This window comes from Numida meleagris, chromosome 6 (genome assembly GCF_002078875.1).
Source record: "Numida meleagris isolate 19003 breed g44 Domestic line chromosome 6, NumMel1.0, whole genome shotgun sequence".
NCBI lineage: Eukaryota > Metazoa > Chordata > Aves > Galliformes > Numididae > Numida > Numida meleagris.
The window spans coordinates 54350943-54376269 of record NC_034414.1 but is presented as its reverse complement, the minus strand read 5'-3'; the positions used below and the strand labels follow the sequence as shown (position 1 = coordinate 54376269).

The window sequence follows — 25327 nt, the reverse complement described above, 5'->3', positions numbered from 1 at the left end:
AGGCAGGGGTGTTACCACCCATTAACTACACTGTAGCTGAATTAACAGACAAGCCATAACATCAGTAATGGGCAAGTACGCAGGATTTAGGGCAAGTAGAAATGTTTTATATTTCACCGATTCATAAACTGCTCTAGTTTAGAACATTCTGGTTGAGTCAGCTGCAGTCTGCGAGTTAGTTATCTATATACAAAATAAATGCACGCATGTGCAAAATTTAACATTTTTCTGCTCACTGCAGTCTTAATTAAGTCAAATAGCTTATGAATAAATAAAATAAGATTAAATTCAAGAGCATTCCTTCACTTATTGGTATAGCCTGATGTAGCAGATAGGTAAGTAGCGTAACATTCCATACTGCTGTACAGTTTTGTAGTAAAATTGAAGACTCCCTTAATGTGCAGCGTTGCAGTACTGGAATACAATCAAGGTGAAATGCATCATGCATAGAAAATGAGCTCAGGGATTTGTCCTCCTTGTACCCCAGTCCCGTTGGTACTGTCCGAGGAGCACTGGAACTGGAAGGTCACTTTCCCGCACTGCACTTCAGTCATTCCCTCCTGCCCGAAGTAACTGAGCTCATTGCCGTCCAGAATGGCACTTACATTGTAAAACGTGTCCTGCTCAACCTGCACCGGGTGCTCAAACCACACCGAGAAGGTATTACTGGAGCCGTCGGAGGTAAACTTGGTCAGATTCTGAGCAAGGACAACTCCTAAGCGCTTCAGTTCAATTTTGACGCTGTATTCAGCTTTGCCACAACTCGACCCATACAATCCCAGTCCCGCTATAAATATCCGTTTGTCTACGGCAAACTGAATACTGTCGCACCGCCCCCGGTACCTCCACTGGTTACTGCGGTACGCGGACGACTGAAAGCGATGGCAGCGCTGCGGCACGAGTCCTTTCCTTTTTGTCAGCGGAAACTCGAGTTTGGGTTTGTTGGCAGCCGTGTACCACAGGAATATGTTGTGCGTCTCCTCCAGCGTGAGGATGTCGGACTGGGCCGCCCCGTTGGCGAACTCTTCCAAAGTCATCGTGGGGATCCGCACCAAGTACAACGCTTTCCCCAGCACGTTCCTCTTGTTGCGCGGCGTCACCGGCAGCCCCTGCCTCTTGCACTCGGCCTCCGCCCAGTTGAGAACGGCCTCGAACACCACCACCTCCTTGGTGTTGAGGGCCTCCCGCGTCACGATGATCTCCAGCGTCTGCAGGTCGATCTCGCAGAACCCTTCCGACTTGAGCGCCATCTCGGCCTGAGCATCGATCACCTCCCAGCAGCGCTGCGTCAGCTCTGGCTCCTCGAAGAGCCGGCTCTGGGACAGCAGGACGCACGCGTTCTTCGCCTCCAAGCTCGTCTCCAGAAAGTTGACGCACGCCTTCGCCAGGGCCGGCACGATGTACTTCTTGGCAGCGTAGAGCGTCGCCAGCACCGTGTCGGCTTCCAGGTCTATCTCATCGCTGTACATGTATCTAGGTGAGAAAAGAAGTTTCGTAAGGGAAAGCACAGAGGCGCAGCCTACGGAAAACTCATCTCTAGTCATTGCTGCTGGCTGTTAGTCAGACGTTCAGCATCTGACAGCTCACGAAGCGTTACTACGTGCGCGTCGCACGACGCCGAGCGGGAGCTGCATATTCTATAAGCCACTTTGATTCCGTCCACGTAATTAGTAGACTCGGAGCGGCCACTTACTTTAATAGGATTAGAAAGGCTGCGGGTTCCACATCTGGGATATGGATTTCGGATTTGACCTCGGCGAGATCGCCGTAAAACATAGCGTAGAAGACGGAGCTGCCCACTGCCAGCACGTACTGCAAAAACAGAGAGAGCACCTCAGCACCGCGCCGCTCCCTGCGACCGCCACACGCGCACATCGCTTCTGGGACGAGGCGAGGAGAACCGAGACACGGAACCCGGGTGCGCACAGCGAGCCGCGCTCCGCACCCACCTTATGGGCAGGAACTTTCTTGGATGCCCCTGGCGGGCCCACGATGAAGTGGACGTCAGCCATGAGCTCGTTATTGAACATCAGCGCGTTCCTGCGGACGAGGGCAGGGAGAGGCCGGTTAGCGGCGGGCGGCCCGGACCCACGCACCCACCCGACCCGGGGGGGGGGCCCGGCCTCACCTCTCGCGCAGCGTGGGGTGGCACGACTGCCAGCTGGCGCTCTCCAAGTTGTTGTTATTGAGGTTCTGGAGCTGGGGCGGCGGGGGCGGCTGCGCGCTCTGCTGCAGCTGCAGCGCGGGCTTCTTGCTGCCGGCGGCGGCGGCGTTGCTGTTGGCGATATTGGTGTTGGCAGGGTAAAGTTCTGCGGCCATCTTCTTCTTCAGGGCCAGGGGCACTGCCTCAGAGCATCCTGGCGCCTTGCCGTTTGACCGGACGCTCTTTTTGGACTTCTTTAAGGTCTCTGGAAGCAGAAGAAAAAAAGTCAAACACTTCATGATCCTGCCATTGAGGCACCCATGGGGCAGTGGCATCGGCGAGAGGACCGCCGGCTCCCGAACCAGGTCCCGCGGCGTGGATGGGCGCTCCCAGGCCGCCGTCACGGAGCGCTCCGGTGCTCACCTCGCAGCGGGGAACCCGGGCAGTGCGGGCGGGCGGCTCCGGCCCCCGAGGAGGAGGACGAGAAGAAAAACCAGCCAAAAAAAAAAAAAAAAAGCCAAAAAAAAAAAAAAAAAACAGCACACCACCAAAATCCCCACAGATCCAGCAGGGCACGGCGTCAGTCCGCAGATCCTCCAGGTGCTACCGCCCGCCGCCGGCTCCCCGCTGCCAGCGGCGCTCCGCTCCGTCCTTCCCCTCCCGGTGCTGGAGGCGGCGGCGGCGGGGGCACATCCGGGCCGGGCCGGGGCGGCGGCGGCTCTCCGCAGTCCGCTGCCGGGCGCACCAACTTTCCTCCTCCTCCTCTCCCCGCGGCGGCGACGGCGGCCGCCGCCGCCTCCTCCTCCTCCGCCGCCACACGGCGCTGCTCCTCCGCGCTGCTCCCGCCCGCCCCGGGGGCGTTGCTGGCGGCGGGGCGCCCCGGCTGCTCGGCGGCGGAGGCAGCGCTGCCCCGGGCGCTCCCCTCGCGGCTGTGCTCGGCGCGGCTCTGCCGGGCCCTGCCTCCGCCTCCCGCCCTAAGAGGCAGCGCCGCGCCGCGCGTCACGGCCCTCGCGCCAATGGGGAGCGCCGGGGCGCGGCGGGGAGAGCCGCCCCCCGCTCGGCGACGTGCGCCGGGCAGCGCCGCCCGCTCCTCCCCGCCGCGCCCGCTCGGGGGCGCTGTGCCGAGCGCTGCCGGAATAGCACCGCGGAGCGGCCCGGGGCGGGCGGCCCTCGGAGCTGCCCGGGCGGCCCGGGCGGGGGCGCCGCCGCGCCGTGCACTGCGGTGGGGGGTGGCCGGGCCGGCGGCGGGGGCATGGCCGGGGCTGAACTGCGGAAAGAAAGGGAAGCGCGGGGCTTCTGCCCGGTGCTCTGCTGCAGGGGCTTCTCTCCCGGTTCATTTCCCTCTCCTTTTTTTTTTTTTCTTTTTTTTCTCCTGTTAAAGTTTGTCTCCCTTTTATCTCCCCCCACCGTTTTATTTCCCTCTATTTAGTGTTATCGTTCCCCCCTTTTATTTTTCCTTTCCTTTTATTTTTTTCATTTTTTTCCTTCTGTTTTCCCCTTTTACTTTTTCCCCTTTTACTTTTCTTCCCCCACTTTTTATTTGCTCCTCTTCTATCTCACCCCACTTTTCACTCCCCCTTTTATTTTTTCTCCTTCTTATTGCCCCCAGTTTATTTCACCCCCCTTTTTAGCTTCTCTCCTCTTTTTATTCCTCCCCCCTTATACTTTCCCCCCTTCTCTTGCCTTGCAGCCCCTTTCAGACCCCCAACCTTCACCCCACAGCTCCATGCTGTGCCCTCAGTCCAGGGTCTCCCCATGGGCAGGGGCTGTGCGGCTGCTTGCAGGACCTGCACGGAAGGACTGCCATTGGCTTCAGCAGCATTTTAAAAGTGTTCTTTTTTTTTTTTTTAATCCATGCGGGAGACAGTCATGTTAACTTTGGCCCTAGTGTAATTTATATATTGGTGGCATTAGTTTTTGGCCTTTTATGGCCTCTTTCGCTTTTGGCTTTTCACTCAAAACCATCCACGCATTCATACTCTGGCTGTTTGGTAGCTTTCAGAAGTTAAATTAACTGCGTGTAATGTTTTGTCAAATGACCTTTGGGCACAAGCGCTGGCAGAAAACTGAGCTACTTCTATGCAGATGCGTGCAAATACCCCCCAACTCCTCTGCTTCACCCTGGAGCTGGGTCCTTGCCCTGTGGGACAGCCCTGACCCCATTCTGGGAGGCACAGACCCCATATGAAGCAGCCTGGATCCCATGCAGGGCAGCCCCAACTCGCGTGGGACAGCCAGTGCTGCCCGCTGGCATTGCACACGGTGCTGCAGCATCAGTAGCAAAGTTTCCATGTCCACTGAGTTTGAGTTTTGTCTCTGGAAGCGCTCTGCATTTTGGAATTGGTCGTTTCTGTTTACTAGCATGATGAATTCACACTTTTCCAAAAGCTGTGATTGTGCCAACACTCATTTTTACAAGAAAGTACTTGGAGGTGGTTTTCCTTTAGCTGTTCTCCCAGACAGTTCACTTGCAGTGGGCAGGGATCTGCTAGCACATGACACAGCCGCCCTAAAGAATCACAGCGATCCATCAGTCTTTCCCAAACCTTCGGTTTTTATGGCCACGGTCAGGAGGTGGCTGTGCTTTGGCATATCTTAAGGTTTGAGGGAGATGCGTTTGGAAGTTTTTGTTCAATAAATGCGATGCTTTCATGTAAATGTCTTTGTGTAACCATGTACTGCTGGTGTGAGTAATTAGGGATAGCAACAGGGCATCGTTGTCAGAGCTTGGTGCTACGTGGAAGCACTCTGATTAGTTGTAAATCCGTGCGGCTGCTGCAGCGCTTTGAGCTGAATTTTCATCTTTATCAGTGTAAGTGCCCACATAGGAGATCAGCTAAGGAAATTGAGTCGGGGCTAATAGTTAACAATTTACCTTACATCATGGATTTTCGGTCAAGTGATAAAAGGCAGGCAGGAAATGAGCAGCTGATACCTCAAATCAGAGTAAACATGTGTTACGTGCGGCTTTTACAAGATTGTTTGATAAATTATAAATTGGGTTAGGCGAAGCACAATCCACACTGACAGATTTCGGTGGGTCTGAACCTGATAACACCAACACTTGAAATGAGTTTATACATCAGGAGACACATCCTGGGCTGATGTAAATCGTCGTAGGCTGTTGACATTAATTGGGCTCCGGCAATTTGTGCCTGGATACAGCTTTGAACCCTGAAAAGCACTAAGGACAATGGTGTGCCGTGCTTTAAAAGCCGCTTGTCTGTAAGTGGGGAAGGATTTTGTTTTAGCTACGCCCGTAGTGAAAAGGTATTCCTCAAACTTCGTCTGTGCTGCTCTCCACTTGTTCCCTGAGATGTGAAGCAAGCCAACCATGACAGCCTCACAGTTCTGTGCGTCATAAATCAAGGCTTGGGATTAGGAATAATTGTGTTACTTTCTTTTGCAGATCCGTGTTTATATATTCCTCGTTTTGCACATATGCTGGAATTTGGGGATAAGAACCATGAAGTGTCCATGACGGCTCTCAGGCTACTGCAGAGAATGAAGCGAGACTGGATGCACACTGGCCGCCGGCCGTCCGGGCTCTGTGGGGCAGGTGTGTGAGATGTGGGGTGTCAGATATGTGAGATGTGGGGTGTGAGATATGGGGTGTCAGATATGTGAGATGTGGGGTGCCGGGTACATCAGGTGTAAGGTGCGTTGCTCCACCTGCAGCAAGTTGAGCAAGAAGCTCTGGGAGCTGGGAACAGCTGTTGACTTTCCCATTTCCTAGGAACTCAAATTTCGGTTCTGCTCCTATATTCTTTGCTCAGATCCTTTACCTCTTACATCTTGTTGGTTTTTTTTTTAACCTTTCTGAGGCTTCTTTTGCTCCCATTCTGCAAGCTGTAGTTTTTTGTCAGCTAAAACTGCACCATTAGTGTAAGCACTTTGGTATGTGTCTTTACACTGATTCTTATGCAAGAAATGCCCTCTCTGACCTAATCTTTGAATTTATTTTCCTCTCAATCTTTTTCCAAGATTCATTGTAGGCATGATGCTTACAAAAACCTGTAGGACTAGGCTAAGAAATGGTTGAAATTGGCTAGTGAGGTCAGACTAATGAGCAGTGCGTATAGCCACAGTGTTAGTGTATGCACTTCATTGTATTTGAAAGATCTTACATGTGCATGCTTGAATAGTGTATAAACCATAGAGAACCCAAAACTATGCATACTTGTTACAGGCTGAGAGAGCTGGGGCCATTCAGCCTGGAGAAGAGGAGGCTCTGGGGAGACCTGAGAGCAACCTTTCAGTATCTAGAGGGGTGCTGTAAGAAGGAAGGGACAGACCCTTTAGCAGGATCTGTTGTGACAGGACAAGGGGAAATGGTTTCAAACCATTCAGTAGACACACAGGTTGAAGCAGGAGGTGCTGAGTTCCTACAGCCATACACACAATGAACAGTGCATGTGGTTCATGGCTTCTTTTGGTTCCTTGGCCTACGTGTCTGTGCCACACATTGTCTGGAGCTGTGTGAAGGAGCAGTCGTTTGATGTTCCCATTAGGAACTGGAGCCATTTCCACACGTGCCTGAAGTGAAGCTCTGGTTTTGTTTCCACTAGAGGAAAGCAGTTCTGCATACTTAAACCTGTTCTGCCCACTGAACCACCCCACAATGAATTAATGAGGTTGATGCCTCAAAACTGACCTGCTGCTCTGAATCAGAACACTATTGTGAATGCAATAATGTCTGGCTGTGTAGAGGGTCTTGCACACCAGCACTTGGGCACCAGCAGGCCGGTGGTAATGGTGACAGCGCTGAGGGGAACAGCTTAAGCAGGTTTTGTGTTTTGCTTTTGGGGGATTTAACTGGAGAGCTTTTTATTCAACTAGTAAATTCTGCTAAAAAGATGATAACTTTGACAATGTGTGATCAGTCTGGTGTTGCTGTGCTGTATTGAAATAGCTGTGGTTTCCACAATGAGCTAAAGCGTAAAATTTTTAGGGTGCAGTTTGCAATCAGCTTACTTTTATTGGGTAGGGACAAAGTCTGTAAAGTCAAGTCCATCACATGTATTCAAGGATGCAGCTGAACATCAGCGTTTACTGCTCTTTATCTGAAGGCGGGGGCAAAGAGAGGGTATCGTTATCTGTCTGTTTTCTGCTTTTCTTCAGCAATTTTTCCTCTTTCTGACATTGACTGTCCCTGCTTATTCTCTAGCTCTGTTAGTGGCAGCGAGAATGCATGATTTCCGACGCACTGTTAAAGAGGTCATCAGGGTGGTCAAGGTTTGTGAGTCTACGCTGAGGAAAAGGTCGGTGCCATTTTATTACTTTTATCTTTCGTTTACAGAACTGGAAAGTGGTGTAGTCTAAAATGGTTATATATCAGAGAAAAGCAGGTTATTTTCCTTTTAAGTGCCAGGAATAAAATAAGTACAATGTGTTCAGCTGGTCATATTGAAGCACTAACCCTGCCTCTTATGTAAGGCCTTGAGTGCTCAGCGAAGGCGGTGGGAAGTGCTGTGCCTGTTTAATGGGTGGAGAGTTTAAGGCAAACAGTATTTGGTCATAAATGTTAACAGAAGAAATAATTGATTGATTCTCAAAGCTGAGGATGTCCCGTAGGATTTTCTTGCCTTGATCCAGAATACTGTGCTGAAAATTCTTGTCCTTTTGCTGTTACTGAACAGGACTTTGCAAAGTATTTTGATAAAATGTTCATTTTCAATATTGTTGAGCTGCTAATAAATGGAAGACAGCACAATGGCTTTAATGATAACTTCACTGAAAGGATTGGAATTGGAATTAACAGCAGAAAGCAAGAATTATCAGCCTGAAAGTAAGAATTTTGCCTGTGCTTTTGGCTTGGTTTTTGTTGAAAAGATCTAGTAACACTTTCCACATGTTGATGAAGTAAGCATTAGTAGTGGTCACCCAATTTCTCTCGGATTTGAAAATGGGTGGCCTTTTCTTTTCTTCTAGGTTTGTGAAAAATGACCTTACTGTGAAGTGCCATACTTTTTGTTGCCCTCAGTGCAAAATTTTTCTACTGCCGGTATATTTTGAAGTTGGTTGAACCAAAGCTTGTCTTTAGAAAGTTCCCCTGGTGTTTTACTTTCTCACCACATCACTGAGACCAGCCTAGGCACATCCAGCTGAATTGAATACTAGTTATTAGCATTCACTTCTTAACTGTGAAACATCTATTTGCTCTAGATCTTCATTTGTGGAGCAGGAGTGATAATATTTCCCTGCCTTGCCTGGGTGCTGCAGGAATACATTTAAGTTGTTTAAATGGCTGTGGGCACAATAACAGGATGAATGAGTACGAATGCCACTTTTTTTCCTTTGGTCAGCAGGTCATGTGTTCTAATGTGCATTTTGTATAATTGATGATTTATGCACCCACAGTTGATTTCAAGACGTCTTGGTTACATGGTTGAAGAGTTCATTCTTACTAAGAAAATAAGCATAATAAACTAGAGTTGGAAGGAAAATTAATTTGAGCAATTGTTTCAAGCGGAGAGATCTTGCTTCAGAATTCATGCTTTGAAATGTTTACTCAAGTCACACACATCAACTGAAATGACAGCGTTATTTACTTTGACAGGGTAAACGTGACAGCTGAATTATTTTCAAGCAGCTATAATTACAACTATATTTATCACGAATCTATGAATTTGATTGATGTTTTTCAAATAAGAGCACGTTATATGGTACTTAATGAAGGCAAATAAAAAATACCATTGAATAACTGTTTCTGCACCCCATTTTTTCCTCCACTTTCAAGAATTCCTCTGAAGATGCCATCAAGTAGAAGTCGTTTGAATTAATAAGCAGTTGTTTCTTGTTCTTAAGAAATTCTTTGCTTCTCAGTCTGATGTAGATTTATTTCCTTTCAATTACTGCTGTAGTGATCCTGATCTGCGAAGAGCTGCATTGTGAAGCTGTTGAGTGTGGTTGGGTGGGAGAGCGATAATGGGCCGCCTTGGGTTCTGTGCTTGCTGGCTTTCCTTGGAAAGCCCTGGAAGGAAACCAAGCGGGAGTCCAGATAATGCTGACGCTTCCGGCCTCCAGGTTCTCTCTGCATTATGGTTGGATTTCCACGTTGAACCCAGTCTGGGGTGGACAGGGCTGAATGGAGCAGTGGCTGAGGAGGTAGGAACGATGGGTTTTAAGAAGGCTGTGTTAAGCTTACTGCTGTGCACCGGGGAATGGGGCTCAGGAGGAGGTTCACCGAAATGTGCTGTACCTTCTGGTCTTAAAAATGAACGAACTGATCATAAACAGAATCTGGTTTGAAAGGAAAAAGGAACAAAGCCTGGAAGTGGCCCGTAGACCCCGTCATCCACCTTCAAATCAGGGCGTCTTAATCTGCCTGTTTGGCTGGAGAACGGAGTGACTTTATTTCTAGTGCGTGTGGCTTTGATAGGGGCTCAGTAAGAAAACTTTGTAGTTGCTTCACAGGGCCTTTTTGCTTTATGTTTTGAAGCACGCAATTAAAATGTAACGCTTGTTGCTGTTGTTGAAAGGGAGCACATTAAATATTAATAAATGTACTGATAATTCTATCTGTCTCGCTTCCAGTCTAATTGAAATGATATTAACTTATAGATCACTCTATATATTCAAAGTACTGTACAAATACTAACTAATTAGTCAAATTGTTATTTTTTGTGTAATCTTCTGTGGAGATAACAGAAATTAACTTTTCATAAACTCAGTGCTCTTATTTGGTTTAATTCTCACAGTTGTGCCTGCTTAATGCACCTGTCTTCCCTTCTGCTTCTTTAACATTTACAGAGGCTGCCCCTTCATCTGTTTATTCACCTACTGCATACTTTTTCTGCACACTAAATTATATTCTACTTGCAGTAAGAATAACTTTCGTTATATTTCTCCATTGTATATGATCTAATACGGTGCAGCCCTTATGCATGTTTGAAGATCTTAGGCATTACTTCAATAGAAATTTAAAAAATCAGTTTATCTTTGTTAACAGCTGCGTTTTACTTCTTTGGCTCACTTTCTTTATCTTTAAATTAAGCTGCTTTGTACATAAAAAAAATATTTCTTCTCAGTTCCATGAAGTACTGTCTGTTAGAAAACCTATTTGTGATGAACTTCAGATGGAGTAGCGTATCAGCAGAAGTGAAGCTTGATTGGGAAGGAATTGAAATGAAAGGCCAGAACAGATTTAAAGTTTATGAGGCGAATGTTTCTTCACACAACAGAACAGTATTTTTGGTAAAGGAAGACAGAACTTCACGACAAAGGAACTCATTTTGCCACTCAGGGTGGAGATGCTGCAGGGGCTTTTGTAAGTAGGGTCCTTTGTTCGTGTTCTGGGGACCCAGCTCTAGCTCTTTCAACAATGGCACTGGAAATTTTCTGGAAAAATTAACGACTCATGCATAGAGACAAATGTGCTGTCGCTTTTCTTATTTTCACTGCAGCAATACCTAGTTCACATAAACTTTGTGTCCAAATTCCTGCTGCAGTCTAAAGCTGGGCAGACTTCTGCGAGCAGAAGCAGAGAGAGGAGCGGTTTGGTACGTGAGTTCAGAGCCAGGATGGGGAGAGAAGGTAATAGGGATGCTGCACAGGTGGCTGCAGGGCCAGGTTTTCCAAAATACCGAAGCTGTCTCACAGCCAGAGCTGAAGGGAAGGGTGCCTAGAAGTCGGTGTTCTGCTCTGATACATGTATGGTTGTACTAAAACCCTGTGCTGAACTGAGGATGCAAATGGAGAAATATTTGATGTCTCAAATTATATAATGGAGAAATATTCAAGTGGCTTATAGGTGATTTCTAGAAATCTTTCTAGGATAACGAGGAAAATGGGGCTTGATCCATGCCTGCTGGTATTGCATACTTTTGCAAGCTGGTTTGTCTGTTGTAATGAAAAAAGGTTTTGTTTTTGATGAATCCAATTTCGCCGGCTATGTTACTTTTTATAAATCTGACTTCCATACAGCTCGTAAGCTAACGCATTAATTAGAGTCCTAATATGTTTCAGTACTTCATGCTTGTTTTAAAAACTGCCATTTCAAATTCATTTGGTGGCTGTTACTTTTGATACAATAATTAACTTCTTAGCACTAACTCGGGCTTAGATCTTGTAAACAGTTTTCTGTGTGTTTGACTTTGCTCGTCTGAGCGGCTCTGCTAAGAAACGAAGCAGCGTGCTATTTTGCTTTTCCAGGAGATCATAGAATGTTTTGACATACTGCAGTGGAGGAACCATGCTAATGGAGCAAAATTTTAAGTAGCGCTGTAGCATTTTGTTTCATTTCCGTGGTGCGAACACTGGAATCAGGAGAAAAACAAGGACAAAGAATTCCAGCGGGTTTGGACCGATTCAGGACAACCCATCAGTGGGATGATTAGTGGGTTAGCTGATGTGCACAAATGTTAACGGCTGTGTGTGAGCGTTTGAAGAATTAGAAAAAATTATGGTAACAAATTTGTGATAATTTGAAATCTGTGCTTTGGTGGAAGCAAGCAAAAGCAACTGATTCTTAAGGGCATTCTGATTAGTACTAGAATAAATCTTTCAAGGTACCTATTCTTTAATACTTGGAAAAAAAAAGGACAGAACTGCTAGCAGATGAGCACCATAAACGAGCAGTTCCTAGCTAATTTGTAGCAAATGACTGTATGCGTACTCTTAGTCTGTCTCAAAAACAGATGAAATATATTAATGTAGGACACCATGGAAGTTGTTTAAGGGAAAGTAATTCTCTTTACAGGTGCGTTGGGCCAGGAACACAGGGAGAGTAATTTAGCACAGCTCAGGTGATAAGTTGGACATTGTAAAAATACAGGAATCGGATGACCTCTGATTTAGTCCCCACCTTTTAGTAATGAGATACCTACTCCATAAGATTTAAAAATACCTCTTTATGTTGCTGCAAGTATGTGTTGTTATATACGTGTAGGTTGCTCCAAAAGTAATGCTTCCTATTTATTTCCATGGAAACTACAAGAGATACAAAGAGCACAATAACATGATTTGGTAGAGCAAATTCTTGGCTACAAAACAGTATTTTTCAACACGGTCACCGCCACTAGCTATGCATTTTCTCCAGCAGTGAACAACAGCCTGCATGCAGCGCTTGTAACAATCTGCACCAGCAGAGGTGACCTGCTGCTGAAATGCACCACCCACTGCCTCACTGTGTTCACATCCACTGTTTGGTCATTATCAGTGTTCAGTTAGCGTCGATGAATGTCAGTAGGTGCCATTTTTTCTGCATGGAGAAATTCAGTTCCACCCCTCTGCTTCATTTGGACTTCCATGTGAGATGCCATTCTGTCATACTGCCCCTCTCCATCTGTCACACAGCAACAACACCTAATGGGATATTGGTGGGAAGGTTCAACCTCTGCTCCCGTACCACCACCATCTGCCTCTGACATCACAGGCCAACATCAAAAAATAGGAGGCATTATTTTCGGAGCAGCTCTTGTACGTATGATGATTGCATATAAGGATATTGCACTTCTATTTATTTACATCCTAGGGGATACTAGAAAACTTTTATATCATGTAGGAAGCATTTCATAACTATTTATGATACATGTTCTATATTAAGTATCACTGTTAGAGTACGCGTTTATAAACTTCCATAAATAGTTCATGCATAAACATTGTATAGCTTGGAAAAAGTGTGTAGAGGAGGATGATGCAGTAGAGATTTGTAATTTAGTAAGCAGTGACTGTTTGCCACAGCAGTGCAAATTCTGACCTTTTTTTGTGTTAGTGAGCACGTAGGTTAGGAGTGGTAGGCAGTGCTGATGAGCTCCCTTAAGAGAGTAGGGATATAGTTAAATATTTTTGTACTCAAGTAATATATAAAGGCAAGTCCTTTACCTTTCTCGAGCTTGTAAATGTTGGAGTTGTCAAATCAGCTGATCTGTTCGCTAAAGTATTTTTTAAAAGAATGTCTGTTAGTCTCTGATCTGTCTGCCATTCTGTGCAGAAGTCCATCCAGCACAAGGTACCTCTGCTGCTCAGCCTGCTTTCTGGAGCTGGGCGCTGATTGTGTGTACGTAGGAGGGCAGTCAGATGCCGTGTAGCTCACCACACTTCTCTGGTCCTGGCTGAGCTTTGCTGGTAGTTCCAGCTACTTTTCCTCTGAAGACGGAGCGGAGGGCAGTGTGGCTTCTTCTAAATTGTCCCTGCTCAGAAGTCCCTCTTGGACTTTGAACTTGGAGTCCCGAAGCGTTTGTGAGTTGGACTCCAGAGGGCCTTGCTCTTTTGAATGCTTTGTTGCACCCCACCACCACAGCATTTCAAGTAACCACTAAAACTGAGCATTCAGCTGCACATGGGAGTCCTTTTCGTGTTGTTTTTCCCCTGAGCTCTAGACTGGATTCATAAGTCTCCACTGGACAGCATTCATGACGCAAAACAAAGTGAAAAAAAAACATTGCTCGGCTTCAAAGTGACTGACCCATTTTCCCTTATTGGGAGCTAAATTAAGTGTGAATGGAATTGGTTTACTGTTTGGTGCACAAAAGTGCTTTATCAGAGCACGAGGTGTGCTTTTGTCCATAAAGCGATGGAACAAAAGCTGTGGAAATTTTTCTTTGGGAAAAAATAAAAAGGGCTGGGTCTAGGAGCGAGTGACACCAAGCCCTGGAAAAACTTTGCTCCCAAAGGAACTTGCTTGAAAGAGTCTGTGAGAAACTGTAAGAGGAGGGTTTATACTGGAAGTTGAATCCTAGCCTGAACCGATTGCTTCAGCTATAAATAGAAAATACTTGTCTGCCAAATTTCAGTTTTTTGGAGCCATTTTGAGTTCATGCCAAAGTAATAATATCTTAATTTGTATATCTGTTTATTTTCCTGCCTTGGATGACTTTAAATGGCTACTCTTATTAGATTTTTTTTTTTTTTTTTTAGATCAACAAAATTACAAAGTGAACTTGGATGTCATTTCTATGCAGAACTTAAAAAACAGCCCGCAGCTAGTTGGTGTTTTTTTTTCATGAGGGTACTCCCTCGCCCCTGAAATTATAATGCTTGTAATTAAGATTGCATCAGTTTTTCTTAGCTGCCAAACTAATGTTGCCTTGTTCCATGCAGCGCAGACTGCTGCGTGCATCGGTTTGTTGCTTTGGTGGCATGTGTCCAAACACTGGATAAAATTAAAGAAATGTTTAAAAATATGCAGACAGGATATCAGCCAATGTAAGACGCTGAGGCAGGAAAGCGGTTGGCAATTGCAGATATTTATTTATATCAAGTTAAAGGAGAAAACTCTGAGGGAATGGCTTGCTCTTCTGTAGCATGGTGCTTAATACAAGACTGCGTAGCCTTGCTCCTACTCCTTCTGGACGTGTTTGCTGTCATGAAATGGGCTACACAGGGTTGTAGTTTCACCCCCTGGAGAACAAGGATCACGTGTAGCCGTGACAGGTGATGTTTCATGGGTCAGACTCTCATCCTGGCCGTGACTTATGGCACTATTGTTAGGGAGATTCCTTAGGAATGAATTTAACTGAGTGATGTTCAAGCTGTGGTCATCTTCAGGGGATGGTTTGTCATTTCATGAGGAAGGTTACAGTCCTGTGGCTAAGGTCTGCCACTTGGTAAATCTGAGCTTCCAGCCAGGGTGTGTTGCCTACGCGGTCACAATGGCCACCTTCAGAGCCAGCTGGTCAGCACTCAACTGGTTTGAATATATAGGTAAGAATATAGGGAGAGAGAATTATCAGGTGGTGTTGGCATTGGTCCTGGAGGTGACTGGAAATGGAATTTGTGTCCTATAGAAAATTTCTTTTCAGGAAGGAGTTTTATTGCAATAAAAAGCAAAAGAGAAAATCATGAGTACTTTTTGGGAGAAAGAAATTGTGAAATGTCCGGAGTCGGGAGTGCTGCAGTAGCTTAGTGTCCCGGCTTTGCAGATGGGAGCGGTTATTAGCTTTGCTTCCTCTGGAAGATGGGAATATTCCAGTGAAGCAGCTGCAGAGCTATCAATGCAGTTTCCCCATGGAAAATGTTGGTATTATTAAAAGGGCACTTTCTGTCAGAAAAGCATTCTGCCAGACGTTTCCTGACCTGGCTTTACACTTAACCTTTTGTCTTGTTTTCTCCATCTGTAAGATGGATGTGATGGTTCTCGACCACCTGTATAAAATGCTGAAAATTGTGGATGAAGTTAAGATGTTGTGGTGTCGTTCAAGAGTCAATTCCTTTGAAAGCTTCAGCTGCTTTCATGGCAGTTCCCTATGGAGCCAGTCATATCTCTCACAGAGGCAGGAGCTTCTGAAATGCAAACATTAAAAAAATACAAAGTATGTTATTATAAAATTATATGCATTCATCTATTCTATCTGTGCAATAGGCAGATGATCCCTTTTTTTTCTTTACTACTGCTTCTTTGTGTCCTGGGAAGATTGCCTCTTGTTTTTCAGCACACTCTTAAACTATGATGGCAGATATTTTAGTTTGGGAATCTGTTTTGTTTTCGTTGTTGATCCCAAAAACAGCGAGACAGGAGAGATGAACTGCATTTCTCTTGTTTTGTCAGGCTGTACATAATTGATTGTAATGGCTGTGGTATTTCTGTTCAGTCTTTGTTCATCAAAAAAAAGTGTGTGTTACATACTCTAATAAATCAAAAGCTAATTTGTGATATGAAAAGATACTTACTTTGCAGCAAATGAAACAATTAGTATCACTTCAGTTTTAATTTGTTCTGTACTTGAGCCAAAGTTTCTAGTTCTCTAGAATGCTCATTCTTCAAGTCAGAAATCTGATGAGTTTTGTGACTTTTAAAGAAGATCTTAAAGATGTTAAGGTAATATGGTGTATGCTTTGATAGGTTGACAGAGTTTGAATATACTCCAACAAGTCAGCTAACCATAGATGAGTTTATGAGGATTGACTTGGAAGAAGAATGTGATCCCCCTTCATTCACAGCTGGCCAAAAAAAACTGAAGATACAGGAGGTAAATTTTAAGCCTCATGCTCTGTTCATTTCTCCTCTCTTTTCTCCTTCTGGATCAATTGGCTAGCATCTCTTAAAATTTGGTTACATCTATTCTGAGGTTCTTAAGAGAACAGTGAGCATTAGTGCATATGACACTCATTAACTTAAGATATATATATATTCAAGGATATTGTTTTACTGCCTGTGTCTTCCAGAGAGGCATCCTCCTGCAGATATGTAGCTCCAAATGTAGCCTTAAATATCCCCCATGGAGGGGTTGAAGCATCTCTCCAGTCTGAGTCAACCCCAGCAGAAGCACGATGTCACTGCTCTTGTTGGTCAGATGGGGACATTTGGGTGTTTGAGCAAATGAGGACCTGTGGAGCTCCCATGTTTTGGAGGATACGAGTGTTTGGTGCTTAACACAATTGCTGTGTTGTAGATGAGCCTGCCTGTGTGCTGCCCCAAGAGCAAGATGTTGCAGTTACTTTAACCAATTTTCCTTCCATAATGCTTGTTTTCCTGCTGCATGTTTCTCTTCTTCTGCTCTGACCTTTTACTGAAGCATCACATCTTTATGTCCTTGCAAAACTGGAGTCTCTCATGTGACAAATTAAGCTGAGCTTGTGGCACGTAGGTCTTGAGGAGCTGTTCTAATGCCTGCACTTCTCTTGTATGTGCTGTGTGCGCTCTTCTGTTGTAGATAGCCAGAACTGAGAGTGGCCAAGGTGCATGCTTTGTAATTGGACTAGAAACCATGAGCTTTTTTAAAAGGTGGTAGTGTTTAATATTCTGAATATGCTGTCATTTAAAGGGCTGTTGGTGTGTTTATGATGTTCTCAAGAGTCAGTCAGATTCTGTAGGCCAGTACTGAAGTCTGCCATTGCATGTGTGCCGCATCTGGCCTGTGCACAGCAATTTCAGCACTGTCCTTGCACTTGCTCACATCTACAGGCACAGTATTAGAGCTTACTGCTGTAGACTGGGGGCTTCTATATGCAGCTTGCTGAAGTAGAAGTTGCTTTTGAAGTGTAGAGATTTCTGACGTAGTGTTTAAATTGGCCAGTAGCTTGATACCTGTTTGACGATTTAAAATAATTGAATTAGGATTTGAAACCTTATTGTTTTTGAAATACCCTGTGATTCTGTGTCTGTATATACAGTTCAGAAATAGTACACAGATATTTTTTATGGTAATTTCATGGTTTGTTTTTTTTATTTTCATTTCAGCTTGAGAAGTTGTTATCAAAAAAGCTGGAAGCTTATGAAGGTATAAGTTCTCTTTAGTGTAACAGATCACTCATTTCTTCAAAATTGCATTGATGATTGCTGAGTTTTATTTTTATTTCATCACCACAGGTGAAATATCAGACTATCAAGGTATAATAGAGACTGAATTAGAAAATAGTAGACCAAAAGCAAAAGGCGTATTTGCAAATTTATCTAAAAGTGGTAAGTCTATAAAATCCTGTGACTACTTAAATAATAATAGGTTCATATCCTACAGACAGTCTTAAGTGTATGAACTTCATTGTGATAAATGCGACCATGTATATGCCTCTGTAATAAAGAATCTCTACGTATTGTATTAGGGTTCTCTCTGCTTTTCAACGCACCCTGCCAGTTAGTTGATTCAGTTGTCAGCCTTCAAACAGACAAAATACTTAATACAAAATAAAAAAGACTTCATGCGAAATAAAAACAAAAGTAAAACTTGTTCATTACAATTGCAGTAATCATTTTCATTCCTGCCACATTATAAATTTGGCACTGATACCTGAGAATACTCTTTTTCATCACTAGTATTGCAGTGGAACAGTATGTAGACCCTTCTGTCACTGAATGCCCCGGTTGACAAATTGGTATGGTGGGTCTCTGTGCAGGTTTAATTGGTCATTCACTGGCCAACAAGTAGTTAGCTTCTTTTGAAAAACTCTTTTACCTGCCATAATTTGGTAACACAGTGCTTCTATTTTAGATGACTGTATTCACAAAAATACACTTTAATAGCCAGGGTCATGAATTTGAAGAGCATCTGGAAACTCCCTACGTTCATACATTGTACTAAAATAGCATGTATGTCTTCTACAGATTTTCTCTACAGATTTTTTTTGCTTTGAAGGAGTGCCTCTCTATTTACTTAGTTTCTGTAACAGATGGTATGCAATGATTTGTTGGTTGGTTTTTTTTGTTTGTTTTTTTTCCCCTTACAGATTCTATAGAAGATAATACATTAAGCATATTTGGAGAGGAAGAGGCAGAAGATGAAGAACTGGAAGCAGCTGCTAATCACTTAAACAAAGACTTTTGTAATGAACTTCTTGAGAAAGATAGGTTAAAACCGGGTGAAGATGGAGAAAGCAAAAATGGAAATGAAGCTCCTGTAAGACCACCCGCACTGGAATCCTTACTTGGTCCACTCCCCACTGCAGCCAGTCTTGGCATAACAGAGTCCATAAAAGAATGTATTTCCTCTAAGGACCGAGAGCCTGGTGAGTAAAAGATCAGTTCAAGAAAACCTGAGGGAGGATGTGTTGGAGGTGTGCAGCCAGATGTGGGTTGTGTAATTTCTATGGATCTTGATGGTTACTTTGACAGCAATTCCGTGAGTTGCTGTAACACTGATTGACAGGAGTTGTGAGACTGGTTGAGACCAGTGGTCTAAGTCACTGATATTGGTCATTGACATCTGCTCCTCAGGAAGCTTCGGGAAAATCTGGAGTGCTTAATTATTTTCTGAAGCCTGAGAATGTGTATTAGTCAAGTAGATTTGCAATCATACGGTAGCTGATAGGCATATTTCAAGCCATGCAATCTCAATTAGGAAATTGGAGGAAGCAGATTTCTGTAAGGATGACTGGAAATTAATACCCAAGCACGAGAATTTGAGATGAAGGCAGGCTTTTATCTACATTTTCATCCACATTTTGCTGGAGTCAGATGAGATGCAGTCTGACTAATAATGTTCAGTCATTTGCAAATGACAAATATATAAAATTTTTGAAAGAGAAATAACTAGTGGTATTTATTTTCATTGATAGGGACTTTTTTTGTCTGTTTTGGTGGGCTTACTGTTTTATCTTTAAAAAAACACCAAATCTGTCTATAACAAATAGCTCTGTGCAGAAAAGTAAGACCGGGACTGATGAAAGAATCTGATTTTGGCAGAGCCATAAAGCAGACAGTGTTGCAAACAGTAGTCATTCAGGCAGGTTTGTTTGCTTTCTCTTCTGTGTGCTTCAGCATTTAGAAGATGGCGTTTTTAAGATTTCTTTTGCATCTTAATGTCGCTGAGAAGTGGATGTATCTAAAGGACATTTTATTCATTATCACAGTTAATTTTTCCATCGTAAGACACACCTGCCCAAATCTTCTGTCAGCCTGGGGGCAGATACACCAGAACATTTTGTTACCCAAATTGTTCTGATGCTAACGTCTCTTCAACAGCACCTACTACTAAAAGGGTATTCCCTGCCTCGATAGATGAACCAAATGCATTCAGATTCTTATTATGTCAGTGTTCTCAGAAACATAGCAGGATGATCGCATGTTTATATTTTGTATGAACTAAGGCATATAGAAACAGTTGAGTGGTTTTGTGTTTGCTTTAATTACGATTAAGAAAATGGATGGCTCATGGCTTGTCTTGCTCTGGGAAATCAGCGGTTCGCGTTGAAGAGAGGTCAGTAATGGCTAGAAGCTGTTGTTGTCTAGCTGGCCAGTGACCTGTAAAAATGAGTTCCAGTGGCAGGCGTTTCTCAGCTGGCACTGCTATTGACCATTTTAATGGCTGGGCTGAGGACTTGAGTGATTCTAAAGATGAAACTAAGCTGATACAGCCAGGTATGTTCCTCTCTGCTGGGCTTTGGGCAGGTGGGCAGGAGAATGCATGGCCACTCCTGCTATGGCTGGTCTGCAGTCTGCTTTTTTTTTTTCCCAAAAGTGGAGGATGTGCCGAATTTAGGGAACATTCAAAGATAAATAGGGTTCAGTATCCTCATTCTCTTAATGAAACTAGGAAATCATTGTGGACATTTAAACAGGTACTTACTTCCATAATATACTGTGAAGCTGGTATGCTGGATTGCTGTTTTGGTTGAATTTTGATTGTAGATCTTGTCCCAAACTTCTTTTTTTTAACTGACTGATGCTAATTATCTCAATGTTAAGTCAGATTGACTGGCCCTGTCTGTACTGCAGGGTAGACATGTTGTAGTGTGGTTCCCAGTCTCTGCACCCTTCCAGCTTTGTGACTGCCTGGTGTGCGTGCATCATCTCTGAGGACCTTTGGGTAATAATGGAGCCTTGGTGTGTTTTGCGTGACCAGGAACCTGGTCTGGCAGACAGTCTGGGAGGGCATGTTACTGCGTAAAGAAAACTTGTAGAGATGCCTCCTGTTGGTCACTTGTGCATCATAACACTGAGCTCCGTTGTGGATGGAGACATCCATCTACTGTGGATGTCTCCATCACTTCAAGCACTGATGCCTTGCGTTCTGCCTCACCACGCTGGGAAGTCTGGGGAAGGTTTGTATGCAGAGGTAGTATCTTCTGTCAGGCCAACTAGCACACTCATTATAAAAATCAGACACCTTCCAGGCCCTCCTTGAAGTCTAAAAAAGAAGTGACAGCTTTCAAAACTAAAAATAGGATGAAAGCAGTCGCTCCAAGTTTAATTTGAGATAACACAGTTAGAGATCATCTCAGGAAACAAAAGTAGCTTGTACCTGTGGAGAGAGGAAGCAAAGATGGTAACATTTCCGCATTTATCCTGTGTATCTGAATTTAGTTTATTGCAATTTATATTGTGAATCTTGGCTAGATATGAGTTTGCTATGGTATTTCATGTTCCAATGGCTGAGTACGTTGGAGAAGGGAGAGAGTCAACATTGTGCCCCTAAGATGACATTTTGTGCCACCTCCACAGCTGTCTGAATAACAAAATGAGACTCTTGCACTTCCCTTGTCCTTCACCATCCCCAAGACATCTTCCCCTGCGCAGAGCATTGGGGCTAGGCTGGACTGGAGACCTCGGTCAGGATGATGCTGTATCTCCTTGGGGCTGCACTTGCTGATAGATGGGCATGTTGCAGTGGTTGGGAATGACACGTGTGTTTCTACATGGGGAAGATTCACAGAAAACCCTCATGGTGATACATGGTGTGGCTGGGCAGGTGGCTATGAGCAGGTGCACTGCGTGCAATGTGTAGCCTCCTAAATGCAGGGTATCCTTTTGATTCTCTGTAATAATCTCTTTTCCTCAAAAAAAAAAGCTCTGCTCTAGGTACCTTCTGCAAAGTCCTTTTAGTTGGCTTTTGCGTGCGGTAATTCGGTTTATAATTGCCTACATCAGCTCCTTTGGGAAATCTTCCACCTTTGTGTTACGATGGCTGCAGTAACAGCATAAGGTTTCTCACAGACTGCATGTGCAGATAAGAGTTAGGTGCAGAGCCTAGGTATTAAGAGAAACTCTGTATATTTTTGCTTCACTTACAATTGGTGTTTGAGTAGTGTGAGACTGTCTATATGAATGTTTCATGGAAAGCATTGTATTTTAGCAAATTTGCATTACAAAGAGGGCATGTAAGGTACTGGGTTAATGAGACTGAGGCTTAGAATAAACAGTGCATTTGACAGTTTTTTCTCCTACCAAGTGTAATCATTTGCAGAGACATTTGAGCTGAGATCTCTCTGACTCGTTGCAAACTGCTTCTTATTCTTTGCGATAGAAGAGCTTTATTGTGGGATCACAGTTTCAGAGGTGAATCTGGGAGATCAGTCTGTCGGCTTCCTGGCGGAGCAGCGTTGCCGCACCCTGCCCATGATGTACGTGGGTGTTCTTTCTGGATCTGAAGTTCTCCCAAACAGGGCACCATTCCCTTCTGGAGACCGTCACAGTTAAACACCATGGGTTCTGTTTGTCATTCTCCTTGGTGTTTCTGTCCTGATGTTTGCTGAGTGTCACTTCTCTCCTTCCCGCGCTGCTAGGCCATACGCAGACAGTTCATCTCTTTATGACACACCAGCCAAAAGTCATCAACTGAATTTTGGCCAAGAAGGTCTGATAAGAACAGAGATGGAGACAAACTGCAGGGTGTAAGTTACCAACTAACTTCATATAACTTCGCCTTTGTAATCGTGGTAGAGTTTCAGACCTCATTTAGTTTTTGTTTTGAATCAAAATTCACACGCAATCATTTTGGGCAACGGTTTCAAATCCTGTAGGTGAAGCGGTGGTAACAGGCTCCTGCATGTCCTCATGAAAGTAAGCGGCTCTTGCAGCGAGAAATGGCTGTGCATGTACCATCTTGCGCTTGGTTAGGCATCCAGATAACTGCGTTCAGGGCTAATTTCACAAAGAATACATGAGGAAGGTTTAGTGCTTGTTCATAATTAATAGTTCGCTCATTTATTACTCCTTGTGTTTATGCCTCCCTTTCTGCCACAGGCGTAATCTGACACATGGGCTGAGGTCCAAAGATGTTTCCATTGATTTCTGTGGGTGTTAAAGACCCTGTGCAGACAGCAGTCATTGATCGGATGGTTGTCAGCATCCCTATATACCAGCACTTTCTAACTTCTTGTTCAAGGAGGATGTGGAAAGCAGCTGAAGATGAAGTTATATGAGGCAAAAGTGGGCTTATCTACCATGGTGTTCTCCAGCTGCCTTCTCCCACTCCCATCTTTGTCCTGGCCCTGGTAGAAACTGATCAAGGAATGGCTCTTGGCAGCAACCTGTGTGACTGGAAGGCTGTCTGATTCCCTCCCATCAGGGAGTCCCAACCTGGTTTCCTCCATGATGGGTAGGAGGATCCCCGCATTGCTTCTCGCCATTGCTTTTCAATAAATGGAGGAGTGTTGACTCCCACTGAGTGTTGGATTCTTCTTGTATGGTCCCTCTTTCTTTCTCAGATTATTCTCTGAGCTCATCAATGCCAGCCATTTGAGAATATATAGTTGTATATGCACGTATGAAAGTATACAAGAAGATATAATCAGTAATTAGAGAGAACATTATGAAGCTCTATTAAGTCATAATTACCACATACATGAGAAATAAACCTGCTGAGTTTAGCGCTAATTGTGTTATATATGCAAAGTACAACTTGGTCATCAGCGTAAGCATGCGTGTCCCCATCCTGATGGCTTCTTCTGGCTCTGACCCTAATGGTGCTCTCACTTCAGTGGTTTTAAGCTCTGCTGGTGGAAAGCAGCAGTGTGGTGACCTGCTCGGTGCCACCTTCCTCCTCTGGCACCTCTCAGGGTCTGCTCTTCATCTTCGAGTGCCGTTGGATCACCAGAGAGTTTTTTCTATGGCAGGACTAGCTCTTTACCAATCCTTAGAACTAGGCAGTAAAAACCTTTATGCTAGTTCATCGTTCTAACCTAGTGTCTATATTCTCGTGCTTGGCAGTCTTGATAGGCCGTATCGCTGATGGAGCCTTCATTATGCTGTTAATGAGATGTGAAGTGTTTGCTGCAGCCAGCATAGTAATAGGAGACCACCAGCTGCTTCAAATGCAGTTTTTGGTACCTGAAATCTTTGGTGGGAATTACAGACGACATGATCTTCTTACCTGACTATGTATATCACTCCCACATGAGTACTGTATATGCATGTATTACTCCAAAATCCACAAATACGTATTTTGTCATGTGAGATCTTTGCATTTCATTAAAAGTTAAGAGTGCTATAAATTTGTTCCATATTCATATCGTGAGTAACTAGGAAGGTTAAGGGATGAAAACTAATCATGTAGTTTAGCTGAAAGATTTTCAAGCAAATCTAGAAGGGAGTTTTGGAGAGAAACCTGCATTTGTTAGGGGTGCTGGGGAGATAAATGTGAGTGACAGTATAAGCTGAATCATGTGAACACTTTTTTTTTAAGGGTTCATGGATATATGTGTTAGGAATTTTCCAAAGGTTTATCAGTGCAGACACTCCTCACAGGAAAGCATGTGTCACTTCTGTCCAGCAGCTCAGTGCAGGCAGGGAGAAGGGGGGAAACTTGGCTGGGGCTTCAGGAACGGTCCTTTGCCCGTAAATAACTAGAATTATGGAACCAGTTGTTCGCCAGATCTTAAGGGAGAACTGTGTTCACAACTGTCTTTGGTACCTCAGCATTCACGGGTGCTGGTCTAAGTTTTCCTTCTGTTGGGGCTTCTTTTTAAGGTTTTCTCCTTGTCAGCACTCCCTGATGTCTGAAAAGATGCTGTTTCTGTGTATGGGAGATGCTCTCAGGGGCATTTATATTTGCATCCATCTTTCCATGGGCTGATTTTTCTGGGAACCTGCAGAAATGCAGCCATCTCCAGGACCATTACCCTGCTCTTAAATCACTGAAGTTGGCCGTGGATTAAAGAAAAACTGGGGGNAGGGTGGGAGGGTGACGACACAGACACACAGGAAACCTGGCTAAAAAACCTGATTAACTCCCCACCAGCATGAGAATTAAATTATATTTCCTTTTCCGCACCTGCCAAAATGGGAGCCTATTAATGCTCACAGCTATTTGGTTAGGTGCTCTGTTTTCAGAAGAAGCGGACGTTCCTGCTCTGCCCTGCTGCCAAAAAGGAAGAAAAATCTTTCACCAAAAAACTCGGTGAAAACTGAAATTGTTCATTAGAGAGCTGTGGAAAGTGAAATGTGTGGAGAATTGACGGAGAGCATCAAGTTAGGATGGAAAGCTAACTGTGAGGAGGAATGTTATTTAAGCAATTCATCATGGCATCTGCAGCGTCAGGGTGTAGAGCCAGGCTGAGTTCAGGGAGGCTTCGTGGTCCCAGTTGTTGCTGGGAATAAAGACTTATTAACCTAGGTCAAGAAGCCACAAAACATGCCCTTAGAAGAAGGAAATTCAGCGCAGACAGATTTGCACGGCTTAGCTACTTTCTGTTTAATATGATGGACAATAAATCCATGTGAGGTGCTGCAGTGGATCCTGTCCATTCCATGTTTGTCTTGCATCTCTGAAAGAACTAAAGTAATCCTCTGTTTGGTGCTTTATTTTCTTGTGATGCAGGCTCAGCTGTTAAAGGCAATACCTGCAAACTGAGAGTGCGTGGAGGCAGAGCCTTTCAGGGAGGTGCCGTTTCTGTAAGGGTTGAGGGTTGGTTTGTTCTGTAGCAGTTCAGGTTTTTTTTGCTTTTCTTTGGCGGGTTTGAATTTGATTTGAAAAATTAATTCCTGTATCCTCTTAAGGATTAACTTCATCACACCCCTACGTACTTCATCTGTTTTATTTGTTAGTCTGAAATCCCAGAGCTGGCATCGTGGTCAAGAAAAACATGTGT

The 25327-nt window shown here is 44.4% G+C and overlaps 2 protein-coding genes across 5 annotated transcripts in view; one reads left to right on the top strand and one right to left on the bottom strand.

Annotated features, from left to right (window-relative positions):
• The window catches only part of BRF1 (BRF1, RNA polymerase III transcription initiation factor subunit), a 164703-nt gene that overhangs the window by 76990 nt on the left and 62386 nt on the right, over positions 1 to 25327 (top strand). For all 3 annotated transcript variants that reach the window (XM_021400928.1, XM_021400929.1, XM_021400930.1), the window contains 6 exons: positions 5553 to 5702; positions 7311 to 7404; positions 15927 to 16053; positions 17265 to 17304; positions 17394 to 17486; positions 18248 to 18526. In XM_021400928.1, the coding sequence (XP_021256603.1) occupies positions 5553 to 5702; positions 7311 to 7404; positions 15927 to 16053; positions 17265 to 17304; positions 17394 to 17486; positions 18248 to 18526 (783 nt within the window). The remainder of the gene's footprint in view (positions 1 to 5552; positions 5703 to 7310; positions 7405 to 15926; positions 16054 to 17264; positions 17305 to 17393; positions 17487 to 18247; positions 18527 to 25327) is intronic.
• Positions 86 to 3059, bottom strand: BTBD6 (BTB domain containing 6). 2 transcript variants are annotated; one of them, XM_021400932.1, is made up of 5 exons: positions 2567 to 3059; positions 2129 to 2408; positions 1950 to 2040; positions 1694 to 1812; positions 86 to 1473 (listed from the first exon to the last, which is right to left on the bottom strand). In XM_021400932.1, exons 2-5 carry the CDS (start codon positions 2317 to 2319, stop codon positions 441 to 443), a joined length of 1434 nt encoding a protein of 477 aa, XP_021256607.1. In that variant the 5' UTR covers positions 2320 to 2408; positions 2567 to 3059; the 3' UTR covers positions 86 to 440. The 2 variants fall into 2 exon arrangements, with proteins under 2 accessions (XP_021256607.1, XP_021256606.1); XM_021400931.1 differs by having other exon boundaries at positions 2129 to 2657.

Excerpts from the sequence above, each read along its gene's own strand:
- BTBD6 (XM_021400931.1), bottom strand. The coding sequence starts at position 2,478 with ATGCCACTGCCCCATGGGTGCCTCAATGGCAGGATCATGAAGTGTTTG. Across the intron at positions 2,041-2,128 it reads CACCCCACGCTGCGCGAGAG|GAACGCGCTGATGTTCAATA; the intron begins GTGAGGCCGGGC and ends CCTCGTCCGCAG. Across the intron at positions 1,474-1,693 it reads GCCTTTCTAATCCTATTAAA|ATACATGTACAGCGATGAGA; the intron begins GTAAGTGGCCGC and ends TTTCTCACCTAG.